Genomic DNA, 13,116 nt, shown 5'->3' with positions numbered 1-13,116 from the left:
ACAAAAGAACAATGGGAAGGTAACCAGATAACAGCTCCCTAACACACGATAACAGCTGCCTGGTAGATCTAAAAACAACACTCAATAGTAAAATCCAGGTCCCACTGAGACACATTCAGTTACATTGAGAAGGAAAAACAACAGGCTGCCAGAAAGCATTTCTCTCCTAAAGTGCAGGCACAAGTCACATGACCGGGGGCAGCTGGGAAATTGACAATATGTCTAGCCCCATGTCAGATTTCAAAATTGAATATAAAAAAATCTGTTTGCTCTTTTGAGAAATGGATTTCAGTGCAGAATTCTGCTGGAGCAGCACTATTAACTGATGTGTTTTGAAAAAAACATGTTTTCCAATGAGAGGATCCCTGTAATTTCACTTTTTCGAGTCAAGATCTAAAGACTAATATACTTTGCCAAATCGTATATTTTGATAAAAGGGAGACAGGATCAGACTGGGACTGCGGAACATTGGGAAAAAGCCCGGTGGGCCCCACTGGCCCAGACCCACTCTGGCTGGGGGGTCCATGGGGTGGCCCCTGAGGCTGCAGACCAGTGGGGTCCCCAGTCCGACGCTGAATGGAGAAGTCTGTTCAAGTTCTTGTAATGAATGAGTTAGAACTTGATGGTCTTACATCTTAAGGTGGCCATACCCGGGCAGATTTAGCCCTTTAGACCAATACAACCAGATATCAGTCGGGCAGGTTTGATTTACCCATCGGATTGGGGACCAGATTGGCTAGAGTCAATGGTCAGATTAAAGCCTCTTTAGGTGGAAAGATCCACTCGTTTGGCAACCTACTATATATGACTCTGTCCCCAGCATGGGACAATTCCTAAAAGCATATTATCTGTTCCTCCTAAAAGCCTTGTCCTTCATTAAACATGTGGCCCCAACCTACAGATGAAATTCCTATAGTCCTCTCAGCCACAGTTTAATGATCTCCATTGACCTTCAATAAAAGCCACAAGAATAGAAACCCTAAATCTGTAGGCTAGGCTTTTATTGGCTTAATATGTAACTTATGGGCTATACCATCTCTATCGGCACACATTCCTTAGGTTATAATGAGAAGGTGTCTCATGAATAGGGCTCACCTTGCAAATGTCTCATTTCAGAGAGCCAGTGTTCGTCCAGCTGAAGAAGAAATGAAGTGTTGCCCCCCAAAGTTGTCACTAATGAGGTTTAAAGTGAAGAAGAGTCCATGGACCCTGTTCCTCTTCCTACTTATTACGGTTCCCTTTCTCATAACAATATTTGTGAAGGGAACAGGATCATCAAATGATGGGCATGAGCATTATCCTTGGCCGGTAGATGTTAGATGCCCTGATGATGTGCCTCATGGGAAGAACCATTCTCTAACTGGCGGAATCTTCTTCGTGGAGACCTCAGAGAGGACCAGCCCAAATGCCCAGTTTATGTGCGCAGTAGAATCCGCAGTGAGGGCTCACCCCAATACCCAAGTAACAATCATGATGAGGGGTCTATACAAGCAAAGCCAGTTGAAGCCCCTAAACCTTGCCTTCCGTCTCTTCCAGTGTTTCCCACATGTTGACATCTTACCTTTGGACTTTGAGAAGCTTTTTGCCGGCACCCCTCTGAGCTCTTGGTACTCGGCTGTGGAAAAACACAAAGAGGCCACAGACTTGCCCATACTCTCAGATGCTAGCCGGCTTGCCATCCTTTGGAAATACGGAGGTGTCTATTTAGATACAGATTTTGTTGTCTTAAAAAGTTTGAAAAACCTCACAAATTCCATGGGAACCCAGTCGATCTACACACTTAACGGAGCTTTCCTCTCATTCAGACAAGGGCATGAATTCATTGAACTCTGTATGAAAGACTTTACAGATTCCTACAATTTCTGGATTTATGGACATCAAGGACCTCAGCTCTTAACTCGTGTCTTCAAGAGATGGTGCTCCGTTCGCCGGTTAAGAGACCGCACGAGCTGTCATGGAGTGACTGTCCTTCCTCGGGAAACATTCTATCCAGTTGAATGGCAGAACTGGAGGAAGTATTTTGAGATGATCAGACCATCTGATCTTAATGAGCTGCTGAGGAACACCTACGCCGTACATATCTGGAACAAAAAGAGCAAAGACACCAGACCAAATCCCGGGACTTTTTTGGATCAACTGCAGTCACAGTATTGTCCCACAACCTACAGTTTCATGAAAACATCTCTCATCATCTCTAAGGGGGCCCAGTCTGAAGGTCAGTTAGGGGGAGATTTGGGGTGAGTGCTTATTTGTACCCTGGGTACCCCTGGAACTATAGCAGGGTGACACCCCAATGTTTCTATATATCTGTAACCTTGTTATGAGCTAAGGGGGCCCAGTCTGAAGGTCAGTTAGGGGGAGATTTGGGGTGAGTGCTTATTTGTACCCTGGGTACCCCTGGAACTATAGCAGGGTGACACCCCAATGTTTCTATATATCTGTAACCTTGTTATGAGCTAAGGGGGCCCAGTCTGAAGGTCAGTTAGGGGGAGATTTGGGGTGAGTGCTTATTTGTACCCTGAGTACCCCTGGAACTATAGCAGGGTGACTGTTACCCCAATGTTTCTATATATCTTTAACCTTGTTATAAGCTAAGGGGGCCCAGTCTGAAGGTCAGTTAGGGGGAGATTTGGGGTGAGTGTTTATTTGTACCCTGGGTACCCCTGGAAGCAGGGTGAAACCCCAATGTTTCTATATATCTGTAACCTTGTTATGAGCTAAGGGGGCCCAGTCTGAAGGTCAGTTAGGGGGAGATTTGGGGTGAGTGTTTATTTGTACCCTGAGTACCCCTGGAACTATAGCAGGGTGACACCCCAATGTTTCTATATAACTGTAACCTTGTTATGAGCTAAGGGGGCCCAGCCTGAAGGCCAGTTAGGGGGAGATTTGGGGTGAGTGCTTATTTGTACCCTGGGTACCCCTTGAACTATAGCAGGGTGACACCCCAATGTTTCTATATATCTGTAACCTTGTTATGAGCTAAGGGGGCCCAGTCTGAAGGGCAGTTAGGGGGAGATTTGGGGTGAGTGATTATTTGTGCCCTGGGTACCCCTGGAACTATAGCAGGGTGACACCCCAATGTTTCTATATATCTTTAACCTTGTTATGAGCTAAGGGGGCCCAGTCTGAAGGTCAGTTAGGGGGAGATTTGGGGTGAGTGCTTATTTGTACCCTGGGTACCCCTGGAACTATAGCAGGGTGACTGTTACCCCAATGTTTCTATATATCTGTAACCTTGTTATGAGCTAAGGGGGCCCAGTCTGAAGGTCAGTTAGGGGGAGATTTGGGGTGAGTGTTTATTTGTACCCTGGGTACCCCTGGAACTATAGCAGGGTGACTGTTACCCCAATGTTTCTATATATCTGTAACCTTGTTATGAGCTAAGGGGAACTTGTAACGATTGGGTGACCATATTGTCTTTATCCAACACTTTTTGATACTGGTCAGCAAATTCATAAAGAAATGTTTATTCATAAAAAACTGTGTTAAAATCCAAATGATTTTATATGTATAATAAATTATGAATGAAACACATTGATTGAATATATTGAACCAGCAACTTTCCATCTACAGTTGAACGAAGAGTCCACCCAACTTGCCAAAGAAAGCAGATGAGGCAAATTATATAATTTCAATAAACATCACTATATATAAATATATATATATTTGGCCATGAAATAGGCCAAATGTTTAGCAGCATGAGGGGCCACTGACACCTGGGCCCACCCGGAGTTTTCCTGGTATCCCTGTGGGCCAGTCCGACACTGACTTTCTCTCCCAAGGGCTGAAGGTCCTTTCCAAGTGCAATTGTTAACACCTACTTCAGTAAAATGACATAACAAAGATATATGGATACATGTTTTCCATTGTAAAAGAGCTCTGGCGAACGGACGTTACTCCGCAAATTCAGTAAAGTGCGGATTTTACGGAGAGTTGACTTTGCCACCTCAGACCAGGAGAAGTGCTATAAAGTAGCTAGATCTACCTCAATCTTCTGTCACTTATATTATATTCTGTGAGCCAAAAATGCATTAAAGATCCAAAAACGTTGGCGACTTTTCCTTTCTTGAAGCCGAATTGCCTGCAAAAGTCCTAACATCCTTTTTTTGGGTAACCGGTTTCCTCCAGACATTTTTCTAACAAATGCGACATTCATTTTACAGTGGGCTCATGTGTAGGGCATTATATTAACTCTCTTGTCTTTATTAAGGTTCCCTGGACTTTTGTATCAACATTTAGGGGCCGATTCACTAACTTCGAGTGAAGGATTCGAAGTAAAAAAACGTCGAATTTCGAAGTGTTTTTTGGGCTACTTCGACCATCGAATGGGCTACTACGACCTTCGACTATGACTTCAAATCGAAGGATTCGAACTAGAAATCGTTCGACTATTCGATAGTCGAAGTACTGTCTCTTTAAGAAAAAACTTCGACCCCCTAGTTCGCCATCTAAAAGCTACCGAACTCAATGTTAGCCTATGGGGAAGGTCCTCATAGGCTTGCCTAAGTTTTTTTGATTGAAGGATATTCCTTCGATCGTTGGATTTAAATCCTTCGAATCGAACGATTCGAAGGATTTTATCGTTCGATCAAAGGATTTTATCGTTGATCGTTCGATCGCACTATTTGGGCTAAAATCCTTCGACTTCGATATTCGAAGGATTTTAATTCCCAGTCGAATATCGAGGGTTAATTAACCCTCGATATTCGACCCTTTGTGAATCGGCCCCTTAAGATAAAGACGTCCATACAACTTTAATATATGATGTGAGCTGTGCGAAGCTGACGCTGGCGAAAATGTGCCCGTTAGTGAATCTACCCCTTAGTCTGGTTGGGGTATGGAAGTAATAGTAAAGTTATATAATTATTGTGGAATTATAGAGAAAATGTTTAATGAAACTACATGGTAATGAAGATGTAGTACAAGGCTACATACAGTCAATAAGATTAAAGAACTTACCACATGTTTGTGTGATGATGATGATGGTGATGATGATGGTGATCTTAAAGGAATATTTTTTATTGACAATCACAAGATGATAAGAGACAAGGACAATATGATATATTGGAAGTAGAAGTACACGAAGTTCCTGTCCTTGGGTTTAATCACCTCAAAGAATTATACTTGGGACAACACCTTTACTAACGACTTTACAGTCACCATCTTTGAACAGAGTTTAAGGAACAACAAAGGATTAAGAGACTTTATTTTATGAAATATTACTAAAGATTTGGAATGGAATTTAATTGGAAATGGAAGAATTAGATATGATATGTTACCTGTGAATTCTTAGAAGTTGAAATGATTGAATTATTATTATAGTTAGATAGGCAATTAACTTGATTGTGATGGATTAAGAATTCTCCAGCATTGAGTTTTTTTTCAATTCTGCTGGTCAAGAAGGAGTTCTTGGTTTTGAAGATGGTTTTAGCCCCTCTTCAAAGCAAAGTAGTTACAATACGGTTATTTGCATATAGGATGAGTTTAGTGATACGTTAAAGTTCATTTGACCCAAAATTAGACCCAAATTTAATATGTGTGTGTGTTGTTTCCTCTCCCCATTCATGTTATGGATTTACTGTAAAATCTTCAGGCAGCAAGAGGCAGATCTACAGATACTGTAACCAGGCCTGATATACAGTCATTTATATACAATAATCAGGTGTTATATTCAGTAACCAGGCCTTATATACAGTACAGTATATTCCACCAACATGTCACACAAGCACAAAATGGCACTAAGATTCTGTCACAATCAAAATAAATCCACAGGACAGTCGTCATTTTTTTAAACAATTTATTTTTTTGCTTTTTATATAAAAACATATATCTTTAATTTAATCTATGTCTTATATGAAATAGATTTTTTACATTGATATAAAAATGTATATATGACAAAATATATATAATATAAAAAATAAATATATTAATAAAAATTTATTTTAAACTGTATATCTACAAAAGTAACTAAATATAAATATGTCCACATCTTGTATAAAAATAATATAAATATATGTATAAAAAAAAATATATATATATATATATATATATGACGGCTTGAGTTTGTAAGCCGAAACGTTGAAATAAATCTACCAGCTTTTTTTCACTTATCAAGACCTATGTGTGTGGAAGTTTTTTTGCTTTATAGATAATGAATTTTTTTCCAGCACCTAGGCATCAACATGGCTATCTGAGTGCACCTATCTAGTTATATGTCTATATATATATATATATATATATATATATATATATATATATATATATATATATATATATATATATATATAAAGCCTTCAGAATGGACCCGCACAAAATTTTATTAAGCATCACTCGTGTATCCAACATTTCAGCCCACATTGGGGCCTTTATCAAGGATATATATAAAACTATACAAAAAAAATACATATATGAATATAAATTAAAATCTATAAAATGATACATATTTAGATTTGTAAAACAGAAAGCTGTTGCACTCAAGTTGCTTTGTGAAAAAATATAAAAGATATTTTATTTCGATTTTTAGATTAGATTTTCAGGGACAGTCACAAGCCACAGACACAGCCCCCAATCCACCCAATATCTCACCCACTTTAGGTAAGACCCACCCACTTTGGGGGCTGTGAATCTGGTGTGTCCCAGCCGACGAGGACTCATTTCTGTACAAAACATTGCGTTTCTTCTCTGCAGTTGGGCATTTTTCTAAATCCAAGGAGAATGAGTTCTGCCCATTGGGATCAGTCCCTTCCTTTATTGTCCCCTAGTCTTGCTATAGCTCAGCGCCTCTGATACAATTTCCTTGGGATGCCTTTTTTCTTCATCTTCGTCAACTTGGAAAATGCTTCATCTAGAGTCTCCTCGTCTGAGCTGTCACTTGATGGGGATTGCTCCTGGTACTCATAGTCGGCATCACTGCAAGTACAAAGGGTTAAATGTCAGCTGAGAGCCCTCCCCAAACATACCCTGACTGCAAAATACTAAAAGTTCATGCTAATTTCCCCTTTAACCTATTTACAACCAATGAGCGGCCACACTTGCAAAATAAGAAGAGTTCTGCAATATCTAATGGGGCTTCCTTTCTCTTATTTATGGCTTTCACCCTTTCTGAGGTTCTACAAGCTCTTACCTTAATTCCATGGAGGAGTCCGAGTCCTCATCTTCCTCAGTGTTTTGCACTTTCCTGAACCTCTTACTCCTGCCTCTTTCCTCCAGCCACAGCTCGACCTGCTCCTCATCACTGGAGTCTCTGAGGATTAGAATAAGGGTTAAATGTTGTAGGAAGGAAGAACGAGGCCTAGTAGAAGGGCAAGATGGTGCCAGTAGGACAAGATGGCAGTAACTGGTCTTTAATCTCCACCAAATGATTTTTTATTCTCTACAAACCCTTATAATACATAAGACTAGTGTATAAGTAGGGGGGAATGGGATCATTTGGGGATGGGACCTACAAGACACCGGCACAAGATGGGGAAACAGGTGGGAAAGGGGAGTATTTCAGGCAAAACTTACATCTCCTCATCTGTTGAATCCGAGTAGGTGAGGGGAGTGAGGCAGAACTTGCAGGCGTTCTCTAGTTTGATGCAGCAGTCTCCGCAGTACAGCCCTAGGGAGAGACGTGGGTCAGTATGACAATCAATAGGCCAGCCAGACATTCATGGCACTAGATATTACATGAAATACCAGAGTCCAACATGCAGAACTCATACATTTAGTGGGTTGCCCCTAAAAACATGGCTGTGATTATTGCACCCCCAATTGAGATTCTGATAATAAAAATGGAGACCATTTGGGCTTAAGAAGTGGCCATGTACTGTACTAGGAACTGGGCTCAACTGAAAGTGATGGGGTACTTACCTCTGCAGTCCCTGGTAATACAGGCTAGAAATTCCAGGCTGTTACTGTCGGTTCTGACTTTGGCACATTCCATGCAGAACTCTTCCCTTTTGCCCATCAGTCTGACCAGACGGTAAAACACAGAGTTTCTGTAAAAATAAAAGGGGAGAATGTTTATCACACTCACACTCTTTCTCTATGAAATGTGTATATCCAGGCAGGGTAGGAATCGATTGCTATACCGTTTGGCCAGCTTGTAGAGGAAGCTGCTGGGTTGTGGATCCTGGGAAGCAGTAACAATGTACTTCATATGATAAGGGGTCCTCTCTGGGCGCTCGCAGATAATCGTGTTGTACAGGAAGCAGATCCTTTCCTGGAGAGAAACAAATGAAATATCAAATATACTTTGAACACTATTGGTCCCTATGTGAATGTGAACATTAGAAAGTATTTCCTATTCAAGGATGTCACGTGTCTTTTACATGATTAAGATATTAAAGGGCTTTTGGGATTAATACTCCTATAGCCTGAGCCAGGGAGAAGTCTCAATACAATTTGGAGTAATAAAGTTAAATAAGAATATGAGCAACTAGGGTGAAATTGATGGACTGTAGATGTCATTTATCAGCTTTAACTACTATGTGAATGTGTGAGGAGTTTTGCTTCCTACAAACTTACCAGTTCACGATATGGATAATAATAGGCACAGAGGGAGCGTCTCAATCTCGTAAGATACACCCCAATCGCGGTGGCCAAAAAGGCAAATCCATATAAAAGTCCTAGGAGAAAAAAGAGCAGGTTTAATTCAGGACTATCGATCAAGATGGAGATAGAATGGAAAGATGGAGACAGTAGGGCAAGATGGAGGCAGTAGGGCAAGATGGAGACAGTAGGGCAAGATGGAGACAGTAGGGCAAGATGGAGGCAGTAGGGCAAGATGGAGACAGTAGGGCAAGATGGAGACAGTAGGGCAAGATGGAGGCAGTAGGGCAAGATGGAGACAGTAGGGCAAGATGGAGACAGTAGGACAAGATGGAGATAGTAGGTCAATATGGAGACAATAGGGCAAGATGGAGACAGTAACACATAATGTAATAGAGTTGCACATCCCAACTGCAAACTTTACTTACCGATAATTATGTAGCCCCGGAAGTCCGGCTTTGATGGGGTAACCAAACACTTGGATGTGAGAATCTGCACTTGTCCCCTTACCATATCCTCAAATGAGGATATTATTTGTTTAAAGAAGTCGCTGAAGAAATTTGAGCCTGTTACGGTGACGTTGAAGATTAGAGGAGCTAATGGAGGAAAAAAAACACAAAAATTATTACCTCTCACTCTATATTACAGGCAGCCCCCTCCCTGTCCAATGTGAAAGAGCAGACCAATAACCCTCTTACCTGTCACCGTTATATTGCCACTGAGCTGTTCATGTGCCTTCCCTAGCAAAAAGTAGGCTCCGAAATCTATCAAGATGATGAAGATGGAGCCTATCATGTACGGCACAATCCCCAAGAAACCGGTCAACATCTTCTTCTCAATTGACGTCATCTTCAGGGAAACTGTAGGAATGAGAGAGACTCATGAGAAAATGGAGGCTGGGACAGACAAAGTGGGTTTCTTAAATGTAACGCATTCGGCTAATATTGGTTTGTGGTTACTATAAAGACTATGGGGTGAGTAAACTTGTGATTGAGTAGTTAAGTGAGTGGTAATTATAGCCAGTAAGTGGCAGGTACCTTCGTTATTGAGAGTTGGGTGATTATAGTGTGTAGTGGGGGTCACTAAGCATAGAGGGGTCTGTACTATAGTGAATGAGTGGGGGGTGTTACTGAAAAGAATTGGGACTCACCAGGTGAGACGTAGAGAGATTGCTCCTTCATGTTCAGGGGTAACAGAGAGGGAGCACCAGTCTTCACTCTCAGCTCATTCAGCTTCATAAAGTTCTTAGTGATGTAGAAATTGTCGTGCTTGTCATTGAGCAGGTAATTCCTGCGATATAGCGCTGCCCTGCAGATCAATGAGAAATCCAATTAGAAAGGGTAATTCCTTAAGTAACATTATGGGAGAGAGAGTGGGAAGGGGAGCAGGAATGAAAGCTACAATGCCCCCTGTACATATATATCCCATACCCACTATCCCCCCCTACAGGACTGGGCAGATACTACGGGAAATGGGGTCAGAACTCAATCAGAACCAACAGTAAGAACAGAGGAATTGGACCTACCGAATGAAGGAGTAAAGGCAGAAGAAGAGCACAAAATACTGGGCCAGTCCAATAATCTCCAGGTAAGGCTCTATACTGGCGTTCACCTCGTCCATAATCTGCTCTGCCACGTTGATCACGTCGGTGGCGCTGGCGTTGATATCAAAGTCGTGGATGACAGTGATATTAAACAGAAAGTGATCCTTGAACTTGTTAAGGACGGAATCGGCAGCTGTAAGGAAAGTGCAGAGATTGGAATTTTGCTATAGAACAAGGGCTGGATCCTTAAATCTCACACACTGCGGCACATTTACTTAACTCGAGTGAAGGATTAGAATAAAAAATACTTTGATTTTCAAAGTATTTTTTTGTCTACTTCGACCATCGAATTGGCTACTTCGACCTTCGACTACGACTTCAAATCGAACGATTCAAACTAAAAATCGTTTGACTATTCGACCATTCGATAGTCGAAGTACTGTCTCTTTAAAAAAAACCTTCGACCACCTACTTCGCCACCTAAAACCTACCAAGCACCAATGTTAGCCTATGGGAAAAGTCCTAGGCAATTTGGGATCGAAGGAAAATCGTTTGATCGATGGATTAAAATCCTTCGAATCATTTGTTTCAAAGGATTTAATCGTTCGATTGAACGATCATTCGAACGAATTGCGGTAAATCCATCAACTTCGATATTCGAAGTCGAAGGATTTTACTTTGACGGTCGAATATCGAGGATTAATTAACCCTCGATACTCGACCAATAGTAGATGTGCCCCACAGTGTCCAGAAAGACTTGCCTGCTTAGTAACCCATAGCAACCAACCCACCAAACGAATCTGTGTCACTCACCTTTGTCCATCAGTCGACTGACGTGAGTCTGAACAAAGTCGGGGCCCATGCACGGAACTGTGGGAAAGACGAAGTTGGATTCATTAGAATTTGTCATTAATCCAGGAGAAAGAACTAGAGCAGAACATGTCAGATTGGGGTGAGTTGTAACTTACCTCCAGCCAGTGCACACAGGGGCCGAAATGTGTCTATAATGCCGCAGACGAAGCCAAACAAGCCGGCATTATCGGTACAAGTCTGCTTGGCCGTATCGAATTGCTGGTAACATTTCTTGCTCGGGTTCCCTAACTCCTCATTGCAGATAGTTCCCATGTTGTACAGGTATGACCACGCCGCTCTCAAGTCTCGGCCTGGGAAGGACGGGAGGATTAGAAGGCGAGTTTAGTATCAGTATTGATGCCACGCCAGGTACCCACGGAGTAACAAGGTATCACTGACTGGGCACACACAACCCGAGGGTTTCTCTACTCACCTATACGTCTCACGCCCTCCTGTAGGGCAATAAAGAAGCCTTGCGACCGCTTGGAGACATTTTTAAAGTTACCAGCAATGGACTTGATCTTGTCCAAAGCTCCTGGAAAGAGAGAAACGAGTGTGAGACTCACGTGATTGCACTTTATTTCACATACAACCCACCCAGATTCTGACCAGATCTGCACCTGTAGGGTCACCTTCAAGCGCCCAAAAGGTAGATCGGGATATTCCTACTTGCTACACCCACCGCTCTTCCGTTACTTACTCATCACAGGCGCTTTCATCCCCTGAACAACTTCTAAGGTCTGATTCACGGCCAACTGCAACCCGCACGAGGTTGCTTCCGACACCCGCTTGTAATTCTCCAGGATATTTCCGGCGGGTCCTTGGATGGTCAGCGAAAAGGCCAGTGCAATAATCAGGTTCTTGCCTTGAGCTGGGAGAGATGGGAGAATTAATCATTATTCTTATTCTCATTATTCCATAGCCTGACTGCCCCTACATTAAAGTTTCTATGCTGATGGTGAGACCTCCTTTCCTCCCCACAAATAAATCAAACATTCCCCCTATCTTCATGGGGAACCCAAATAGAGTTTCCAAGGCTGGTTCAGACCAGAAATGTCTCAACCCCTCCCCCTAGACCCAATTATATGGCCTTAAGCTAAAGTCAAACCCGTGGAACTTACCTGCAAAAATCTGCGGCAGTGTTAGGAATACAATTACACGAATCTGCTCAGAAAACGCCATGCCGAGAGATAGGAAAACTCCAATAAAGGCGCTGGCGATGATGCAGATGTCCAGGCTGTAGCTCTTCACAAACAGAGTGAAGAAGGCAAATACTATGGCCAAGAACATGCCTAGAACAAATGAGCCGAAGCATCTCAGGAATTCCTTGCACATACTGTTCTTTCTTCTTCTCATTGGAACTTTCTTTTGGTTCTCTATATCATTGGATTTGAGTTCAACCTTCATTGTGTGATTGTGTTTTCGATGTGATTGATTCTGATTGATTGTGATTTAGATGAATCTGGGGGAGGGAAGCAGAACATTGTTAAACCTGTGCAATTCCCAAGACTAATGCACCTTGGGGTTAGACCATTAGTTATGATCACCAGGACACAGTGCCATCTAGTTTCTTATATCAGTCACCAAAACCACACCCCTCAATACACATCTAAGATACATTCCTCCATTTACATGTTAGACTTACAGGTCTGCAGTCTTCTAACTAAAACTGGGTTCTGAATGTATTATTAAATGAGAAAAACAATACATTCATAACTCACATAATTTTATTATTCTTTCAAAACCCATTTCTAAAATATAATCCCTCAGCAAACCTTTCTTTCCCCATAACAGACAGATCAGACTTGCAGGCCTATAGTTTCCCAGCTAAAATCGCATTTTTTTCCTCAATATATTATGTGAAAAAAAATCGATTTCTTATATTAAGTGTTATACTTGGACAGCTAATAAGTAACCAAATGAAAAAGAGGTTTTCTCTATTACTTACTCGTTAAAGATGTTGAATAAATAAATAATATGAAGATTAGTATTGAGCAGTCTCTAGGAGCTCTGTCCAATAGCTAATCCACAACTAAAATGAAATGAGTTCAGCTGTGATACTAGATAAACAGATGAGGTCATTATGACATCACTATGCCCCGCCCACATCATGAAAGGCTTTCTTATGTTAAGTCATTATGACATCACAGTGACCTAAAGTTACCTTGCTTTAGGTCACTATGTAGTCA

At 41.6% G+C, this 13,116-nt stretch overlaps 2 protein-coding genes across 2 annotated transcripts; one reads left to right on the top strand and one right to left on the bottom strand.

Annotated features, from left to right (window-relative positions):
* Positions 1-801: 801 nt before the first annotated feature.
* On the top strand, positions 802-3,615 carry a4galt.L (alpha 1,4-galactosyltransferase (P blood group) L homeolog). Its single transcript, XM_041585475.1, has 2 exons — positions 802-2,215; positions 3,557-3,615. The coding sequence occupies exons 1-2, from the start codon at positions 1,066-1,068 to the stop codon at positions 3,613-3,615; spliced, it is 1,209 nt and encodes a 402-aa protein (XP_041441409.1). The 5' UTR covers positions 802-1,065.
* Positions 3,616-6,588: 2,973 nt separating this feature from the next.
* On the bottom strand, positions 6,589-12,363 carry LOC121401349 (DC-STAMP domain-containing protein 2-like). The gene is made up of 15 exons (XM_041585812.1): positions 12,049-12,363; positions 11,628-11,798; positions 11,361-11,462; positions 11,044-11,238; positions 10,889-10,945; positions 10,058-10,268; positions 9,683-9,840; positions 9,231-9,392; positions 8,961-9,128; positions 8,509-8,609; positions 8,073-8,203; positions 7,852-7,979; positions 7,507-7,600; positions 7,124-7,243; positions 6,589-6,909 (listed from the first exon to the last, which is right to left on the bottom strand). Exons 1-15 carry the CDS (start codon positions 12,332-12,334, stop codon positions 6,774-6,776), a joined length of 2,220 nt encoding a protein of 739 aa, XP_041441746.1. The 5' UTR covers positions 12,335-12,363; the 3' UTR covers positions 6,589-6,773.
* Between the last annotated feature and the right edge of the window lie 753 nt (positions 12,364-13,116).

Source organism: Xenopus laevis, chromosome 3L (genome assembly GCF_017654675.1).
Source record: "Xenopus laevis strain J_2021 chromosome 3L, Xenopus_laevis_v10.1, whole genome shotgun sequence".
Lineage (NCBI taxonomy): Eukaryota > Metazoa > Chordata > Amphibia > Anura > Pipidae > Xenopus > Xenopus laevis.
The sequence above is the reverse complement of the archived record's forward strand: the minus strand, read 5'-3'. Positions and strand labels throughout refer to the sequence as shown.